General features: G+C 42.6%; 1 protein-coding gene across 2 annotated transcripts in view; it reads left to right on the top strand.

Annotated features, from left to right (window-relative positions):
* Positions 1-18,796, top strand: part of LOC148480526 (charged multivesicular body protein 3) — an 82,213-nt gene that overhangs the window by 16,349 nt on the left and 47,068 nt on the right. The window contains exon 4 of one of the 2 annotated variants that reach the window (XM_088454269.1): positions 25-5,150. The exons of the other annotated variant lie outside the window; for it this stretch is intronic. Coding sequence (XP_088310395.1) covers positions 25-1,591 — 1,567 coding nt within the window. The 3' untranslated portion in view covers positions 1,592-5,150. Of the gene's footprint in view, positions 1-24; positions 5,151-18,796 lie in introns of those variants that run through there. 2 annotated transcript variants of the gene reach the window in all.

Here is an 18,796-nt window from a genome sequence, read left to right on the forward strand (position 1 = left end):
TTTTGTAATTTTCTTTTCCTCCAGATACTGTAGGAAAAGAGGATGGGTGAGATCGACGCTCATTATGTCAGTGCCTCAGACCAGCACGTCAAAGGGAAAAGTCATGCTTAAAGAGTACAGCGGACGTAAAATTGAGACTGAGCATATTTTCAAGTGGATCACCGCTCACGCTGCATCGCGGATCAAGACTATTTACAACTCAGAGCACCTGAAGCAGGAGTGGAACAAAAGCGACCAGTACAAGGTCAAGCTGTACCTGTTTGCAAACCTTGACCAGCCTCCAGCTTTCTTCTCCGCGCTGAGTGTAAAGTTTACCGGGAGAGTGGAATTCATCTTCGTCAATGTCGGGAACTGGGACAATACAAGTTACATGGTAGAAATCGGCATATCCAGAACGCCGTCCTACGTTTTGCAAACTCCAGAGGGAATCTACAAGTACGGAAATAATACCGGAGAGTACGTCTCCCTTCGTGCCATGGACTCCTTCCTGCGCACTTTGCAGCCAGAAGTTAACGACTTGTTTGTGCTCAGCCTCGTTTTGGTCAATCTCATGGCCTGGATGGACCTGTTTATCACTCAAGGAGCCACCATAAAACGATTTGTGGTTCTAATTAGCACTTTAGGGACATACAATTCCTTGCTGATTATTTCCTGGTTACCAGTTTTGGGCTTTCTACAGCTACCTTACCTTGACAGCTTTTATGAGTACAGCCTGAAGCTTCTCCGTTACTCGAATACCACCACTTTGGCCTCATGGGTGAGAGCGGACTGGATGTTCTACTCATCTCATCCTGCCCTTTTTCTAGGCACTTATCTCGGCCATGGCTTGCTCATCGATTACTTTGAAAAGAAGAGACGGCGTAACAACGCAGATGAAATGAACGCCAATAACCTGGAGTGGCTGTCCAGCCTCTGGGATTGGTACACCAGCTACCTGTTCCACCCAATTGCTTCTTTTCACCAATTTCCCAACAACTCGGACTGGGATGAAGACCAAGAGCTCTTCCTCGAGCGTTTAGCCTTTCCTGATTTATGGCTGCATCCTCTCATCCCTCCGGACTACATAAAAAATCTACCAACCTGGCATTTCCAGCGTCATAGCCATCATGCAGAAGAAGACCTCTCGGAAAACTCTCTAGAAAGTGACAGTGACTCCGAAACAGAGCAACGCGATGGTTCAACCTGTAGTAGTCGCCCACCGGAAGGGGTCCATACCAGTTGTTGCACAGTCCAGCCTTCGTCCGAATGCACTGCCCAGACTTGCTCTTGTGTTGACGCTCAAAGCCAAGGTGGCCCATACAGAAGAGAAGACGGGTCATACGGTTCCTCTTGCACGATGGACAGCTTGGAACCGAACTGGTCCACGTGGCCTGAGAACATGTTGCACTGTTCAGAATGTGTTGTGTGTCTAGAGAATTTTGAAAATGGCTCTCTGCTCATGGGTCTGCCATGTGGTCACGTGTTCCACCAAAACTGCATTGTGATGTGGTTGGTGGGAGGAAGACACTGCTGCCCAGTTTGCCGCTGGGCATCCTACAAAAAGAAACATTCTACTCATCTGTCATCTTTGTCAAGCCCAACCCCTTCTTAGCGCTTGCCATCTGCCTGACTGCTTCCCGTCCCGTAACTGCTTGTACCTGTTAGAAAGTTTAGTGTTTTTGTTGTCCTTTTTTATTTTCTCTCTCAATCTCAGTACAGTGAACTAATGCACATTAGTCCATGATTCATTTTTTTGCCTTGTGTGTTTAAGTGTAAACGAATATGTAAGCAAAAATAATTATTTTTTATGATTTTTCAAACTATATTTCTAATTCAGTGTATTACTTTTTTTTTTTTTCATATACATTTATTATTTTTCTTTTACATTTTGTCTGCTAGTTTCTAAAGACCTCGCTCAGTGTTTCAAAAGTTTGTGACGGTACGTTCTGAAAGTTTTAACCAATGGTTTAAGTGTTATTTTTAATACACCTTAGCAGCAACGGAGCAGAGAACTCTCTAAGTTTTGTTTATTTTAATAAAAATAAATATTTTTATTTCATAATTTTAATGTGGCTCCTATTTGAAAACTGGCGCACAGGTAACGGGATAAAAGATGTTGGGAGCCCTAGCAACATATCTGTTTTGTTTTCATTTCTAAACTGACTAGTTGCTAGGAGTTGCAACACGTTTTTTGCCGCTTTCTGTGCACCAATTTTCTTAAATGTCCGCAATAGTTCCAACAAATCCGATAACATGCACTTGCTCACTGGTGCTTTTTTGTTTTCATTCATTTCAAATGTTTCTTAAATTAAAAACATTATTATTCACCAGCTGAGCTACACTGATCTACATTTACGGCATAAACCAATATTAAGCCTACCTGCCGATCAATTCACTGGTGTCCTTACAGAATCATAAATACATTAAGTGAAATAGAGCCACAAATAATACAAAGTGGGGATCAATGGACCCTCCATACTGTCCACACAAATTACAGCGAAATAGCAAAACAAACATTATGGGGGCAAGGAAATGATGGACGTTTACAGCTGATTTTATGCCCCTAATTTATTTATTTATGGGTTGTTGTTTTTTTGTTAGTCAACTTTCCAACAACAAGTGTGCCAAAGTAGATTTCCGTAATTGAATTCAAATCAAATACATAATTTAATGGAAAATATAAATCCAATCAATACATCATTCTAATGAGAAAAAATGGACTCGACTTTCTCTGCTTAAAATTCCAGTGAAAATTAAAAATGTTGCTTTTGTAAAAAAAAAATTGTGACCTAAAAAGCAAACTTATAGAAGGGTTTTTTTTTTTACTCTACTCCATGAACCGCCAGTAAGTAAAATTGTATTTAATTCCAGGTTCATCAAAAATTAAAGACGGCCTTGATGCTGAACTGGGGATGTATTATAGGATAAATTCCAAAAGGTTATATACCTGGTGTCACATTTTCAGGCTATATAACAAGTCCACAGCATGTTCCGTGCCTCTGGCACTGCTTGGCAGTACCACAGGATACTAAATTCCAGGAATGTCACCTTTTGGGTGAAAATATCCATCACTACATCAGCAGTTTAGAACTGGGTAAAATGATGCCGCTATTTATCATTGTAGAAGCCAGATTATTGAAATGTAGACCTGTCCATAGACAACAGTGCAACAAGGAAAAAAAACATGACCGTAGGAAAAAGTACTTGGGAAGACTTCTGTCATGTACTTTTTCCTTATATGTCTGCTGTTTTCTCATCAGCTGCTCCCCTTTGACAATACCCTGCACTGCTTTTGCATCAGGGGGTATACTAGTGGGATAGCGCTGACCGCAACAAGCCGCTTTTTTCTGATTTTACTGTGCCACTAGCTAAGGACTCTCATCTCAAATTTAATGCATTCAACAAACTGGGGAAAGCAGATCCTCCTCTAGATCAGTGCACAGACTCTACTAATTTCCCCTACCTTCATTGAAGTTACTTTGACATTGGAATCTAATTGTAGAACTCCTATCTTCCCTTTATTAGCACTGAGGGAATCCTCAGTTATTTACATACAATTACTGTTATATTTATAGAAGGGTCATGGGTTCCTGGTGCCTTTTTTTTATCACATTCATTTCACCTATATTTTGCCTTGCACTAATAATATAAAGTTTTTGAGAGAGGTGAATTTCCTCTTATTTTTCTAACTATCATTTCTTTTAATTTTTTTTATTTTTGTAATTTTTTTTTCTCATTATTTTAGTAATTAGAATTAGCATCCTATTGTTAAGACTATAGGAAGCCCCCTTGTGATGCTTCTCTGAGCAACTCTTAACACCTAATTATTTTGCGTTATTGTGTACATCCTACAGACACAATTGTGTATCTTTTTATATTTGTTTTTTTGTTCATGTGCGTTTAATAGTAAGTGTTCCATTTTTTTTTTTAAACTTTGCCTAAAAAAGGTTATAATTCATTTAATTGTTGAAAGCGTTCCCCAATTATGGAGTACAGTTTTGTTTTACTTCCTTGTTGCATATTCCTAATGTACTCCTGGGAGCACCTTGCACTAGTGCTACATTGAATCTATCTGTGTATAGGAATATTAAATAATACAGTGGTTCTCAAACTTGGTCTTCAGGACCACAATCCGTTCATGTTTTCCTGGTCACCCAGCAGGTGCACAGGTGTATTCATTTATCCCTGACACATTTTAAGAGATCCACAGGTGGAGCCAATTATTTCACTTGCGTGTCTGTGAGGAGACCTGAAAAACATGAAAGCGTTTGAGAACCTATGATCTAATAGCACTCATTACGTGACTTCCTGTGCATTTGTCCTTATCCCATCTCCGATGTTTGCTAAATAAACAACAGTGGTAATTAACTTGGTTAGAAGTCACCTTGCATTCCTAATTATGATGTTTTATTCACATAATTCGTACCAACCACCAATTAACTTTATAACAATGGACCTGTCACCTTCACATTGTGGAGGCATCCATTTCGGGAATTCTGGAGGTTGAACCTAAATCCGATGAGGTGTCTGAGGCATTTCCTGAGTTATGTTCATGAGGTACTGCTTCCTAGTGAATTTCTATGCTAAACGCACATGGTTCAACCCACAAAATGGCTGCTTCATTGTATATAGGTGACCGGTCTACTTTAAGGTGTGTACCTAGCCACTGCATACAGCACACCAGTAATCAGACTGTTCAATAACCTGAATGTCTCTGGTTTCTAGTGAATTGATAGGCTGCGTCCTCCTGAATATTGGTTTCGCCCACAAAATTGCTACTTCCACTGTGCGTGACGACATGTACACTTTACCTGGCAGTAAGGAGAACTAATGACTTGCGTGTTGTCATGGGTTACTGTACATCAGCAGTTGTAATTTGGGTTCTAGCCCTTATTGTGCTTGGCCTCAATATGGCCAGTGATGACATCTTCAGGTTAGACTAAAATGTAAGTAAACCTATTTATCAATACAGCCATTTACACAAATGGGGATTTTATGAGTAGATGTCGTCATCGCCTTCTTGTAACCTCATTTTGTCTTGTTTTCTTTATAAATGTGAAGGGGAATTAAAAAAAAATCTATAATAATAAAATTACTTTGGAAAAGAGATGCACATGAGATCTGTGTATAACCTAATACTTTTATTTGATTAAAAATGAAATTGACCTACATGTTTTGCAGGTGTTTTTTTTTCTATTTTTTTTTCTATTTCATGCAAAACTGTTTATACAAATCACCCCAAAATGTACGAGATTATATATATATATATATATATATGACAGAGACCCTGCACTCACATTCATAAATAAATATCGGTCGGGGTGCTTCCAAGGACACTAGGTCCCTATATAGTTCAGAATTGTATCCAATGAGGAAGGATGCACTCTCCTTTAAAATCTATAAAGCAGTTTAATGTATTCACAATATTTCTCGATAATTTAGTCCTTATAGGTCACAAATGTTTAGTTGTAGTCGACGTTTCGGTTCCCAGATGAACCTTTTTCAAGACTTTCACATAATAAACATCACATCGAATGGTAGACATTAATATGAGACTTTACAGAAATCTGAAAAAATAACAAAATACACAAAATGACTTGTCTAGCAGGCTCCTAAATACTCAAAAAGACACACACACCCATGTGTAAGGAAAACACCTGACACCTGACTCAAATAGTTAGCCACCAGATCTCAGTGAGAATATTGCAGTGAGCCCATGAAAGCACAATCATAAATGTTAAATAAATGAATACCTCCATCGGGTTAGTCAGTTAACCCCAATTGATATGGAGCTCAAAAAGTGTGTCCGAACTCCTAAGGGTAGATAACATTGAATTCAAATAATACTCAAAAAAGGTCACTGTAGCCAATAGTGTGTGGATAATAATATCTATGAATAATGATATCTACCTAAAGCCTCATCCAGCCACCATCAAAGGCCCACTGTTTGGATATTGCTGATATACAGACAGCACTATCTGAAAAAATGACAAGGCAAGGTGATCACACCTTTAAACGTACACTGGCACATAGCGATTAATAGCATAACCCATGTGGGCTTACCTTACTGCAATACTGCAGGCCAAAGGGAGTGAAGAGAGGGCACACATGCCGCCGGCGTCCGCAGCATATCAGCTGTATGGCGCGCCGCGGCTATTTAAACCCGCTGGCCGGAAGCGAAACACTTCCGCGTGTCAGCCTGACACGCAGAAGTACGGTGGCCTTAAGAATACAATATGTGGTGACTCAAACGCTAGCTGATAGCGTGTAAAAAATACCAAGGAGAGTCCATATACTCTCTGTAAGGTGAAGTGTGTATGTATAAAAGTATTAATTACGGAGCCTGCTTAAACTAACAAATACCATTCTAAACATAGGATTATTACAGACAATTACATACATTACAATAATATCAAAACCAATACACATGCACATATATTTACTCACGTACATGCATATATATATGTTAACAAGTTACACACACATGCATCTAAACAATATTCATATAATCAGACCCTTGTGGGTCATATCAACTTGACAATAAATATATACCCCTATTTGAGGATTACTTATTCATTGGTGGACCCAAATAGTGTAATCGGAACATTAATACATAAACAATGTCAATTACTAAGGCTTTCAAAATAGTACACTAACCCTCATTTTAGGATTTATTCAGAGAAAGATACCTAGAGGATTATTCTCGTTCAAACCTCTAGGAGTCACTGTGTCCAATACATGAATCCAGAAACTTTCCCGTTTTTTTAACAACAATAATCTGTCAATCCCTTGTTTTGGAGGAATCCAGTCTATGAGTTTACACCTAAGTGTTGCCAATTGGTGAGATTTCTCAAAGAAATGTCTCGCTACTGGCTTATCACTTTTGCCTGTAGCGTGTGCTGCTCTAATGGAGGCCCTATGGTTGGCCATTCGATCTCGAAATCTACGAGCCGTAAGGCCTACATAATATAAACGGCATGGACATATTAAAATATATATCAAATGGTCTAGAGCGCAATGTAATCTATACTTAATATGAAATAACCGTCCTGAATGTGGGTGCGGGAAGGTAGGGCCAATCATCATCGATGTGCAAGTCACACAACCACCACATGAGACACAACCCGGTCTTTTTACCATGATTTCTGAAACCTCATTAGGTTGACCTGGGTAAAGGCGTGGTCTCATCAACATCTGTTTGAAATTTGGTCCCCTCCTATAAGCCATCATCGGTGGTGGCATATTGTGGAATGGTAGCGTCCTATCGCTAGTAATTATGGGCCAAAATTTCTTGAGTGATTTCTGTGTGGCTTGAGCATCAAAGGTGGTGGTGAATATAAGACGTGGTTTAATTTCACTTGTAGTAGCTCCTCCAATCTGGGCCTGGGCAATTTCCCTTGCCTTATATAGCGTTCCCGCTAGGCTGTTTTAGCAGGGTGCGGCACCCTGCCCTCCTTCTGGAGGACAAAAAGCACCCTGCCCTCCGGAAGGAGGGCAAAAAGCACCCTGCCCTCACAGGCTGCGGGTGCAGTCTTCACCCGTGGGACGCAGTGTCCCGCGGGTGGAGAAATGTGCGGTGACCTGGTCACCGCTGGAGAATAGACGCCGGGCGCAGGCGCCTGGCATCTATTCTCCCTGTTTGCAGCACTTGGGGGCTGCCCAGCATATCCGTAAGTGCCGGGCACGCCCCCAAGTATGATGAAAAAGGGGACGTGTCTTATAGACACGCCCCCTTTTATGGCCACACCCCCTTTTCGCCCGTGCACACAAAGTTTCCCTCTCTAGCTCCGGCACCCTGCCTGCCGCCGGAGCTAGAGTGAACACTACTTATATATATATATTTAATTAGATGAACGGTTTACCGTGCAGTATGCATCTAATGCACGGTGTGCTCAGTCAGGGTTCGCCCGAGGGGGGAGTTTTCACTCCTACACTCCGGCAGATGAGATGTTCTCACACCAAGTGGGAGAATGTATATTAACTAAAAAAAGTGGGGCAACTGGAGGCCACTACTCCATTTACTCCTGACTAGACTCTCCTACTTAAGTTTTGGTCCCTGCACCCATACAGACAAAGCCCCCAATCACCCTCTGTAGATCTCTGAAAAAGGAGCTGGACACCCAGATTAGCAGGTTCTAGAAGAGGTATGAAATCTTTGGCAGAATATTCGTCTTGACTATATTTACTCTCCCCAGCCAGAGCCACTTCTGGATGTCCATTTTCATGTGCACCATAAATGTAAAAAATTTAACTGAAACAGATAAGAATTTTTGTTTGGCAAGATGACCCCAGAGTGTAATTTGTGTGGAGTGTCATTTAAACTCAAAGGCCATTAGCAGCCCCTGCACAGTGGTTTGCGGGTGCAGAGCGTCTTGGAGCAACCACTTTAGTAAAAACATAACATTTTGCCTGCTAAATCTCCACAATTAGGGAACTAATCATTAGGGAAGGGCGTATAACCGCTGGATTAGCAATGGCGGCATATAGGTCATCCAGAAATGGTGAAAGCATGTCTTCTACTCCTCCGCCATGAATTCCCTGAATGGAATCAATCTGATCCCTCTTGCTAGACCCTCCATACAAATTTTGAAGATGTGAGGTCATAGTGGGCTGCTCTCTCTGGGCCTAATTCAAACCCGCATGCGAGCGATGAGTGCTCGCAAGCGGGTCGATGTTGGCCCACTGCGCATGCGCGAGACCTGGATAGCGACGGGCAAGCCGTCGCTATGGGTCTCGCTACAAAGGGGGCGTGCTGTCGATGGTGAGTGACAGCACGCCCCCTTTGGTGGGAACGCCTACCCTCTGGGGCCGGCCCCACTGACATCACAAGTGATGTCAGTGGGAGTGCTCTCGGCTCTGATAGAGCCGAAAGCACGCCAGGGCTTGCGGCAACGAGACCCTACCACAAGCCCGATGGTTGCGATGGTCTTGACCATGACCATCTTCCTGGCCGCACGCTATAGCTGTGGGTGGTCATCCACAGCTATACGAGCGGCCAGGCGGCCGCTCTAAAATTAAGGACAGCCCTGATTCAGAGCGAGCGCTCTGTCAGAGCGTCCGGCTCTGAATCGGCCTCTGTTCCATTACTAATAAGAAAGGGGCAGGGGCGTATTAAGAGAGGAGGGGGCCCATGTGCAGTCCTTGTCTGGGACTGACTTATCTCTCCCCGACGGACGGCAGCGCACTGAGCGCAGCAATAGACTCTGAGCATGCGCGGGTCACTGGGGGAGATGGCACGGCAGCCATTTTCCTGCCGATTTCCCTGCTACGCATGCGCAAAACGCAGGGAAAAAGACCACGGCGGCAATTTTCCAGGTAATTTGTGCAGTGCTGCTACTGCCGACGCGGGACTGCGGAGAGATAAGTATTAAAAATATGGGTGCAGGTTTGTGTTACCCCCCTGAACCCAAGGGCCCATGTGCACCGCACCCCCTGCACCCATTATAGATACGCCCCTGGAAAGGAGTCCGAAAGGGCATCATTTACTCAGACTCTGGCAGAAGAAGAGACCCAGAGTCTGAAACAGGTGGAAGCATTGTCGATGTTCTGGACTGACTGTGTCTGACCAACTGTCCGAGACTGTCTGACCAGAGACCAAATGACCGAGAGGCCACCCCCCCCAAGGTTCTGCATGCTTTTTTACCTTACCGACCAATCGTTGAAGTCTGTGTACTGTGCTAACAGTCTCTAGAGTTACCGGCGCCGAGCCATCCTTTTGCCGTGCTGACACTCCCTGGAGTTCCACGAGCCAGCTGCAGAACAGCCATCAATGTCATGCTGTCCAGGCCAAGCTGGGAGCCAAAGGCTGTCTGTCTGGGCTGACCAGAATCACTGAGCCGGTCACATTGTGTCGTGTCTGAGGGGCCAGTAAGTTGTCACAACCGGGCACTGGGATTACCTCTGATGAGGTTAAGCACCGAGGGGTTGTGGATACTTGTAGAGGAATGACAGGGTGACGGACTAAGTCTCCCAATTGCGGTCAAACCCAGGTTTGGCGAGACCTACCCAGAGGTGCGGAGTCTAACTCACTTGGTGGTTTTCTCCAGTGAGCCCTCCAATTGGGATATGGTTTTCGCTGCACCAAGTGAGCAGGTCGCAGCCCTCTGGACAGGTACACTAGGAACAACACGGAGGAATGGCTTGTACTGAAACATGACTGAATACTGTATGCTCTGGAAAGGTACTGGAAGTGCAGAGATGGAGTTATACAGAAATTCCAGGATAGAGTACACGAATATGCCACTTGGGACGCACTGGGGACAAAGACAACTTGTACTAATGTACAGGGACAATATACACAATCATGCGCACTTTGTACACAATGGTGTGTATTTGTACACTAAGGTGCGTCTCCAGACGCAACGACAGATGACTTTAAAGGATGTTCTGTGTTGTGCAACTGCAAACGCAAGATGAACTTAGAGTTGAACATGAAGATTAGAATACCCGGAGGTGCAATGAGAGACACTCAGGACAATTATACTAGACACTGGGACTGGCTACACGGAGATCATACAAAACAAACCGGAAACCAGGAAAACACTGAAGGAAAGAATACAGCCTGTTGAGCTAAGACTGTTGTCACAAAGAATTACTATGTGCAGTCATACGATGATGTTGAACAACAAATTCCTGTAGCAGGAGTATGTCCTAAATACCCCTAAGCAGCTGGTCATTGGATCCTGAGATCAGCTGGGAGACTTGCAAGGCTGCCATTGGAGGAGATTGGTCAGGTGAAATGAACCAACATGTCTGCGCCCATTCCTGCTAACACAGGAGTCCGGATACACACATGGAAGTCCAACCGGACCCTGGGGAGAATCTCCTCGGAGCCTAAAGACACCAGTTCATCAGTGTGTAAAGACCGATCTCAGGCTGGATACTGACATAGGTGCTGCTAAAATGAAAAGGAGAAGGACATGGAGGCCAAAGGTGAGGGAGCAGACTGGCATCACCACCACCCCTTGGTAAGAGGCTGTACCCCATGTTCTGAAACATTTCTTATAGAAAACACATTTTGAATGATTTAGCATAATCACCGACTCTCTCACATCTAGTGTCTTCACACCTTCACTGCTTCTTCCTGCAGTTCCTCTGCCAGTCCATAGTCCAAGGGGGTGTGCTGTAATCTGCCAGGAGCTGCACAGCATGAGGTGCAGGGGGTGGGACACAAAGACAGACCTTCACTGTCTGTACCCACCACCCCTCTTGAACTTCCTGGCTGCTTCCCCCCTGGGCTGCATCTGAGTCAGAAGTTGAGGCCAGCGCTGCCCAGGCCAGAAGTTTAAAGCAACGGCTGGCCCTCAGTGCAAGTTATTGGTACCAACTGCGGTGGCCGTACTGCAGATGGTGCAGAAACAAAGTTGTTCATATACACTGACCAACCCAACCATTGTTGCTATCAAAAGACATAGCTCTTCTGAGGATATTGGCCAATTAGTATTTTATGCCGTAACCCTGTTGCGAGGTCGGCTGGTTGTCTGTACACACTGGCAGGTGTACAGATATATCTGCCAGATATACTGACATCGGCTGGTCAGCAGGGCTGACCAGATATGTCTTTGAACTATGTTGTTTACAGACATATTTTCTGAAGATACGGACACATGCACTATGCAATAGGTCATTTGTTGGCTGATTGAAAGACATATCGCATAGTGTGTACCCAGCGTAACTGTTGATGCAAACCTCTGTATAAATACTGCAGCTTTGAGGTGATATTACAGCAGCACTCTCTCTGCATTTAATTAAAACCGACAGTCCATCCACCAGTTGCCAACTGAATCTTTAGCACAAAGTCCTCAATGATCTTGGTTTTAGTCAGAGATTTTCTACTCTGAAGAACAGCTTGCAGACAGAACACTGGTATTGTAGGAAACTTAACTCATTTCATGGCACAATGGGCAATTTCTTCAGAATCATTTCAACAAGATTTTTGGTACTTCCCGTTAAATCTCTTTTTTTGAGTCCATCTGAGGGACACTTCTAGACTATGGGGTTGAGGAGCCAGCACTTATTGGGTTAACTTTTTGAGGTATATAAGCTCCTCCCCTCCAACCCCTCAGTTTGAACTCACTTAAGGACTATGGATAGGTTGAAGAAGGACAGAATGTCTGTCTGGGCTCTCCAGAATCTTGCACTCACAAGCAAATAAGGGAGGGACCGCAGTGTCACCCAGATGAACTCCGAGAAAGAGATTTAACGGTAAGTACCAAAAGTCTTATTTTCTCCTTCATTCATCTTTGGAACACTTCTAGACCATGGGGATGTACTTCCTGTCAATCACTCTGCGATGGATCTGCATAGCCACTTTAATCACAGTCCCGATCGCAGTGGAGTGTTCACGTACTGCAATGCATGTGTGTTTCAAAGGCACAACCCTGGAGGCGTGGTCATGTCACCATTTCACTTTTCCCACTTCCAAAATTTTGGGAGGTACGGATTTTGATTGCACAGGCAGCTAAGGCAGAGAACTAAATTGAAGCCCCACTTCCCACGTGGTGAAGGCTAGGTGAATGGCCCTGTACAGGCCCTGAGATTAAAGCCCCAGGGTAGGAAGAGTTCACAAGGTATGACACAAAGATATGGTAAGAGGTTTTGTTCACAGCAGGGAGTCCGATAACTTGGTTCCATCTTCTACTGTCTTAATACTTGCACTGGTGGCAGAGGAGTTGGGCCAGGGGACATGTTCTCCATACACTATGTGTTCCTCCCCTCCTCACTTGCTCTAGTTCTTTTGCTTGCAGGGAAAGCATTTGGAGCAAATGCCACAACCAAGAGACTAAGGTGCATATTCGATTGCCAGTGGAATTTGGGTCCTGGACTATAGACAGACAGTAATTAGTTAGACAATGTCTAGATAGACACCAGATGTTAGATAGTTAATAGACAAGGATAAAAGTTCAACACAGACAAAAGTCAGACACACTAAAGTTAGACATGTAAAAAGTTTGACATGAAAAAGATAGACACAAAAATGGTTGACACATTTTGTTTATTTTTTTTTAGGCACTTACCCCCACGGTTAGGGTTAGGGTGAAAATTAGGGCTAAAAAACAAAAAATAATAATTGTCGACCATTTTTGTGTCGAACTTTTGACCCTGTCAACCTTTTGTACCTGTCGAACTTTTTACATGTCTAACTTTAATGTCTTACTTTTGTTTGTGTCTAACTTTTTTCCCTATCTAACTATTGACTGTCTAACATCTGGTGTCTATCTACACATTGTCTATCTAATTACTGTCTATCTCCTGTACCACACCCCTGTAATTTAGGCCGTGTCTATGCATGCTCACGATAGCCACAGTACGCAACTTTTTTTAAAAAATGGTTGGTAATTATTTTTTTTTAGCTGAAACCCATGTGAAATGTAAAATAAAAAAATTTAAAACATCCCATACCCCCAAAATAATAATAATAAAAAAACATTGGTTAACAGTAATAATGTTTTATTACTGTCCCAAAGAAAAAAAAATTGTTCTCTACAAATGCAGCAAATGGATGATTTGTGTATTTTTTTTTTTAAAGAAAACAAAATTATACAAAGCATACGTTTTTTGTTTCATTACAAATAGATAAAATGGGGGGAAAAAAAGAATTGGGGTAATTTTAAGACCAATTAAAATAATAAAAAATGTAAAAAAATATAAAGAATAAATGAACGAAAAAGTTGAGTTTGGGGTAATTTTAGGGTAATATGAATTAATTATTGGTTTTAACACCCAGTAATGACATGTCATTAGCTATTGAACTAATTAAGCTAATTGGAAACCTCCAATTGATTAATTAGTCGGGGTCCAAGGGGTTCAGAAGCAAGTCCCTCCAAATTTTACTTAAAATAACGATTTTAGGAAAAAATCAAAATATCACACCCAATTGAATATGGAAAATTTGCTCCCAATTTAATATGTCCCTAAAGGGTATATGTACTAAAACATTTAAAAATGAAAAGTGGAGGTGTTGCTGTAGTGATCAATCAGATAATTTATCTACTGTAGTAAAGACTATTAAACAATAGCTAAACTATGAGTGGCTGCAACATCTACATTTATTTTATCAGAAGTATTTATAAATCTACCCACAAGCCTTGCTCACTTGGTTATGTGGAGGGGGACACCTTATACAAATATTTCACCCAAGTGATCGTGGACTTTAAAGAACACAAATGTACCTCCACCGGCCCGGCCAACTACACATTTTGATAACACCCTAATATCATTTCAACTTTTCCTTTTTTCACATAAAACTTAACTGCAGCTTGTTCCAACCTCATTTATATCTGCAAAAATTCAAATGAGTGAACTGACATCAGGGGGTTTATTTATGAAATGTTAGATTGTAAAACCCGACACTTCTGTTTGTGTTTATGTCCAAAATTTAAAAGGGCAATGCTTTTACTAGCCTTGTCTTGCTAGTAAAAGCACTACCCTTTTAAATATCGTCCATAAACACCTGATATTTCGTAAATAAATATTTCTCCTCCTTAGGGGGAGATGTATCAAACCATCAAGAGAGATAAAGTGGAGGTTTCCCATAGCAACCAATCAACTTCTAATGCTAGTGATACACCTGCACACTTTTCGGGCTGATTGGCCAATTTTCGACGAGTCATACAATGGATCGTGTGGAAATCGTGGATTTTTTTATAGTAGGATCTGATCCAGGGGCTGGCTGGCAACTTTTAGCCTGGGGGGCAAATGCATGCAGATGGCCCTGGCAGAGGAGTAGCGTGTAGCCAGGGTGCCCGAAGAATGTGCGTGCTACGGCGTCCCCCCCCCTCAAGTGTACCAGGGAGGAGGCGGGTCCATATGGGATTAATGTAAAGTAAAAATAAAGATTAGGGGTAGCCCCCTGTCATAGTGCCCATATGCAGTGCCCCCTGTGCCCCAGGAGAGGACCCCCTTATGCAGTCCTCCAGTAGTGCCCCCAGTAGTGATCCCCCTATGCAGTGCCTCTTATACAGTGCCCCCAGTAGTGGTCCCCCCTATGCAGTGTCCCTTGTGACCCCAGTAGTAAGCCCCTTATATAGTGCCCCCAGTAGTGGTCCCCCCTGTGCAGTGCCCCTTGTGCCCACAGTAGTAAGCCCCTTATATAGTGCCCCCAATAGTGGTACCCCCTATGCAGTGCCCCTTATATAGTGCTTCCAGTAGCAGTCCACTCCCCATGCAGTGCCCCCAATAGTGGTAACCCCTATGCAGTGCCCCTTAAATAGTGACCCCATTGTAGTCTCCCCCTATGCTGTACCCCCAGTATTGCCCTTTATATAGAGCCCCTAGCAGTGGTCCCTCGATGCAGTGCCCCCAGTGGTAGTCCCCTCCCCCCTATGTAGTGCCCATAGTAGTAGTCCCCTCCCCCCTATGGAGTGCCCCTAGTAGTAGTCCCCTCCCCTTTTAGTGCCCCTAGTAGTAGTCCCCCCTTGTATTGCCCCCAGTAGTAGTAGTAGTCCCCCCCTTGTAGTGCCCCTAGTAGTAGTCCCCCCTTGTATTGCCCCCAGTAGTAGTAGTCCCCTCCCCTTGTAGTGCCCCCAGTAGTAGTCCCCCTTGTATTGCCCCCAGTAGTAGTCCCCCCCTTGCAGTGCCCCTAGTAGTACTCCCTTTGTATTGCCCCCAGTAGTAGTAGTCCCCTCCCCTTGCACAAAGTCCTCAATGATCTTGGTTTTAGTCAGAGATTTTCTACTCTGAAGAACAGCTTGCAGACAGAACACTGGTATTGTAGGAAACTTAACTCATTTCATGGCACAATGGGCAATTTCTTCAGAATCATTTCAACAAGATTTTTGGTACTTCCCGTTAAATCTCTTTTTTTGAGTCCATCTGTGGGACACTTCTAGACTATGGGGTTGAGGAGCCAGCACTTATTGGGTTAACTTTTTGAGGTATATAAGCTCCTCCCCTCCAACCCCTCAGTTTGAACTCACTTAAGGACTATGGATAGGTTGAAGAAGGACAGAATGTCTGTCTGGGCTCTCCAGAATCTTGCACTCACAAGCAAATAAGGGAGGGACCGCAGTGTCACCCAGATGAACTCCGAGAAAGAGATTTAACGGTAAGTACCAAAAGTCTTATTTTCTCCTTCATTCATCTTTGGAACACTTCTAGACCATGGGGATGTACTTCCTGTCAATCACTCTGCGATGGATCTGCATAGCCACTTTAATCACAGTCCCGATCGCAGTGGAGTGTTCACGTACTGCAATGCATGTGTGTTTCAAAGGCACAACCCTGGAGGCGTGGTCATGTCACCATTTCACTTTTCCCACTTCCAAAATTTTGGGAGGTACGGATTTTGATTGCACAGGCAGCTAAGGCAGAGAACTAAATTGAAGCCCCACTTCCCACGTGGTGAAGGCTAGGTGAATGGCCCTGTACAGGCCCTGAGATTAAAGCCCCAGGGTAGGAAGAGTTCAGAAGGTATGACACAAAGATATGGTAAGAGGTTTTGTTCACAGCAGGGAGTCCGATAACTTGGTTCCATCTTCTACTGTCTTAATACTTGCACTGGTGGCAGAGGAGTTGGGCCAGGGGACATGTTCTCCATACACTATGTGTTCCTCCCCTCCTCACTTGCTCTAGTTCTTTTGCTTGCAGGGAAAGCATTTGGAGCAAATGCCACAACCAAGAGACTAAGGTGCATATTCGATTGCCAGTGGAATTTGGGTTCTGGACTATAGACAGACAGTAATTAGTTAGACAATGTCTAGATAGACACTGGATGTTAGACAGTTAATAGACAAGGATAAAAGTTCAACACAGACAAAAGTCAGACACACTAAAGTTAGACATGTAAAAAGTTTGACATGAAAAAGATAGACACAAAAATGGTTGACACATTTTGTTTATTTTTTTTTAGGCACTTACCCCCACGGTTAGGGTTAGGGTGAAAATTAGGGCTAAAAAACAAAAAATAATAATTGTCGACCATTTTTGTGTCGAACTTTTGACCCTGTCAACCTTTTGTACCTGTCGAACTTTTTACATGTCTAACTTTAATGTCTTACTTTTGTTTGTGTCTAACTTTTTTCCCTATCTAACTATTGACTGTCTAACATCTGGTGTCTATCTACACATTGTCTATCTAATTACTGTCTATCTCCTGTACCACACCCCTGTAATTTAGGCCGTGTCTATGCATGCTCACGATAGCCACAGTACGCAACTTTTTTTAAAAAATGGTTGGTAATTATTTTTTTTTAGCTGAAACCCATGTGAAATGTAAAATAAAAAAATTTAAAACATCCCATACCCCCAAAATAATAATAATAAAAAAACATTGGTTAACAGTAATAATGTTTTATTACTGTCCCAAAGAAAAAAAAATTGTTCTCTACAAATGCAGCAAATGGATGATTTGTGTATTTTTTTTTTTAAAGAAAACAAAATTATACAAAGCATACGTTTTTTGTTTCATTACAAATAGATAAAATGGGGGGAAAAAAAGAATTGGGGTAATTTTAAGACCAATTAAAATAATAAAAAATGTAAAAAAATATAAAGAATAAATGAACGAAAAAGTTGAGTTTGGGGTAATTTTAGGGTAATATGAATTAATTATTGGTTTTAACACCCAGTAATGACATGTCATTAGCTATTGAACTAATTAAGCTAATTGGAAACTTCCAATTGATTAATTAGTCGGGGTCCAAGGGGTTCAGAAGCAAGTCCCTCCAAATTTTACTTAAAATAACGATTTTAGGAAAAAATCAAAATATCACACCCAATTGAATATGGAAAATTTGCTCCCAATTTAATATGTCCCTAAAGGGTATATGTACTAAAACATTTAAAAATGAAAAGTGGAGGTGTTGCTGTAGTGATCAATCAGATAATTTATCTACTGTAGTAAAGACTATTAAACAATAGCTAAACTATGAGTGGCTGCAACATCTACATTTATTTTATCAGAAGTATTTATAAATCTACCCACAAGCCTTGCTCACTTGGTTATGTGGAGGGGGACACCTTATACAAATATTTCACCCAAGTGATCGTGGACTTTAAAGAACACAAATGTACCTCCACCGGCCCGGCCAACTACACATTTTGATAACACCCTAATATCATTTCAACTTTTCCTTTTTTCACATAAAACTTAACTGCAGCTTGTTCCAACCTCATTTATATCTGCAAAAATTCAAATGAGTGAACTGACATCAGGGGGTTTATTTATGAAATGTTAGATTGTAAAACCCGACACTTCTGTTTGTGTTTATGTCCAAAATTTAAAAGGGCAATGCTTTTACTAGCCTTGTCTTGCTAGTAAAAGCACTACCCTTTTAAATATCGTCCATAAACACCTGATATTTCGTAAATAAATATTTCTCCTCCTTAGGGGGAGATGTATCAAACCATCAAGAGAGATAAAGTGGAGGTTTCCCATAGCAACCAATCAACTTCTAATGCTAGTGATACACCTGCACACTTTTCGGGCTGATTGGCCAATTTTCGACGAGTCATACAATGGATCGTGTGGAAATCGTGGATTTTTTTATAGTAGGATCTGATCCAGGGGCTGGCTGGCAACTTTTAGCCTGGGGGGCAAATGCATGCAGATGGCCCTGGCAGAGGAGTAGCGTGTAGCCAGGGTGCCCGAAGAATGTGCGTGCTACGGCATCCCCCCCCCTCAAGTGTACCAGGGAGGAGGCGGGTCCATATGGGATTTATGTAAAGTAAAAATAAAGATTAGGGGTAGCCCCCTGTCATAGTGCCCATATGCAGTGCCCCCTGTGCCCCAGGAGAGGACCCCCTTATGCAGTCCTCCAGTAGTGCCCCCAGTAGTGATCCCCCTATGCAGTGCCCCTTATACAGTGCCCCCAGTAGT

Source organism: Taudactylus pleione, unplaced genomic scaffold, assembly GCF_031769625.1.
Source record: "Taudactylus pleione unplaced genomic scaffold, aTauple2 ptg000611l, whole genome shotgun sequence".
NCBI classification, from domain to species: domain Eukaryota; kingdom Metazoa; phylum Chordata; class Amphibia; order Anura; family Myobatrachidae; genus Taudactylus; species Taudactylus pleione.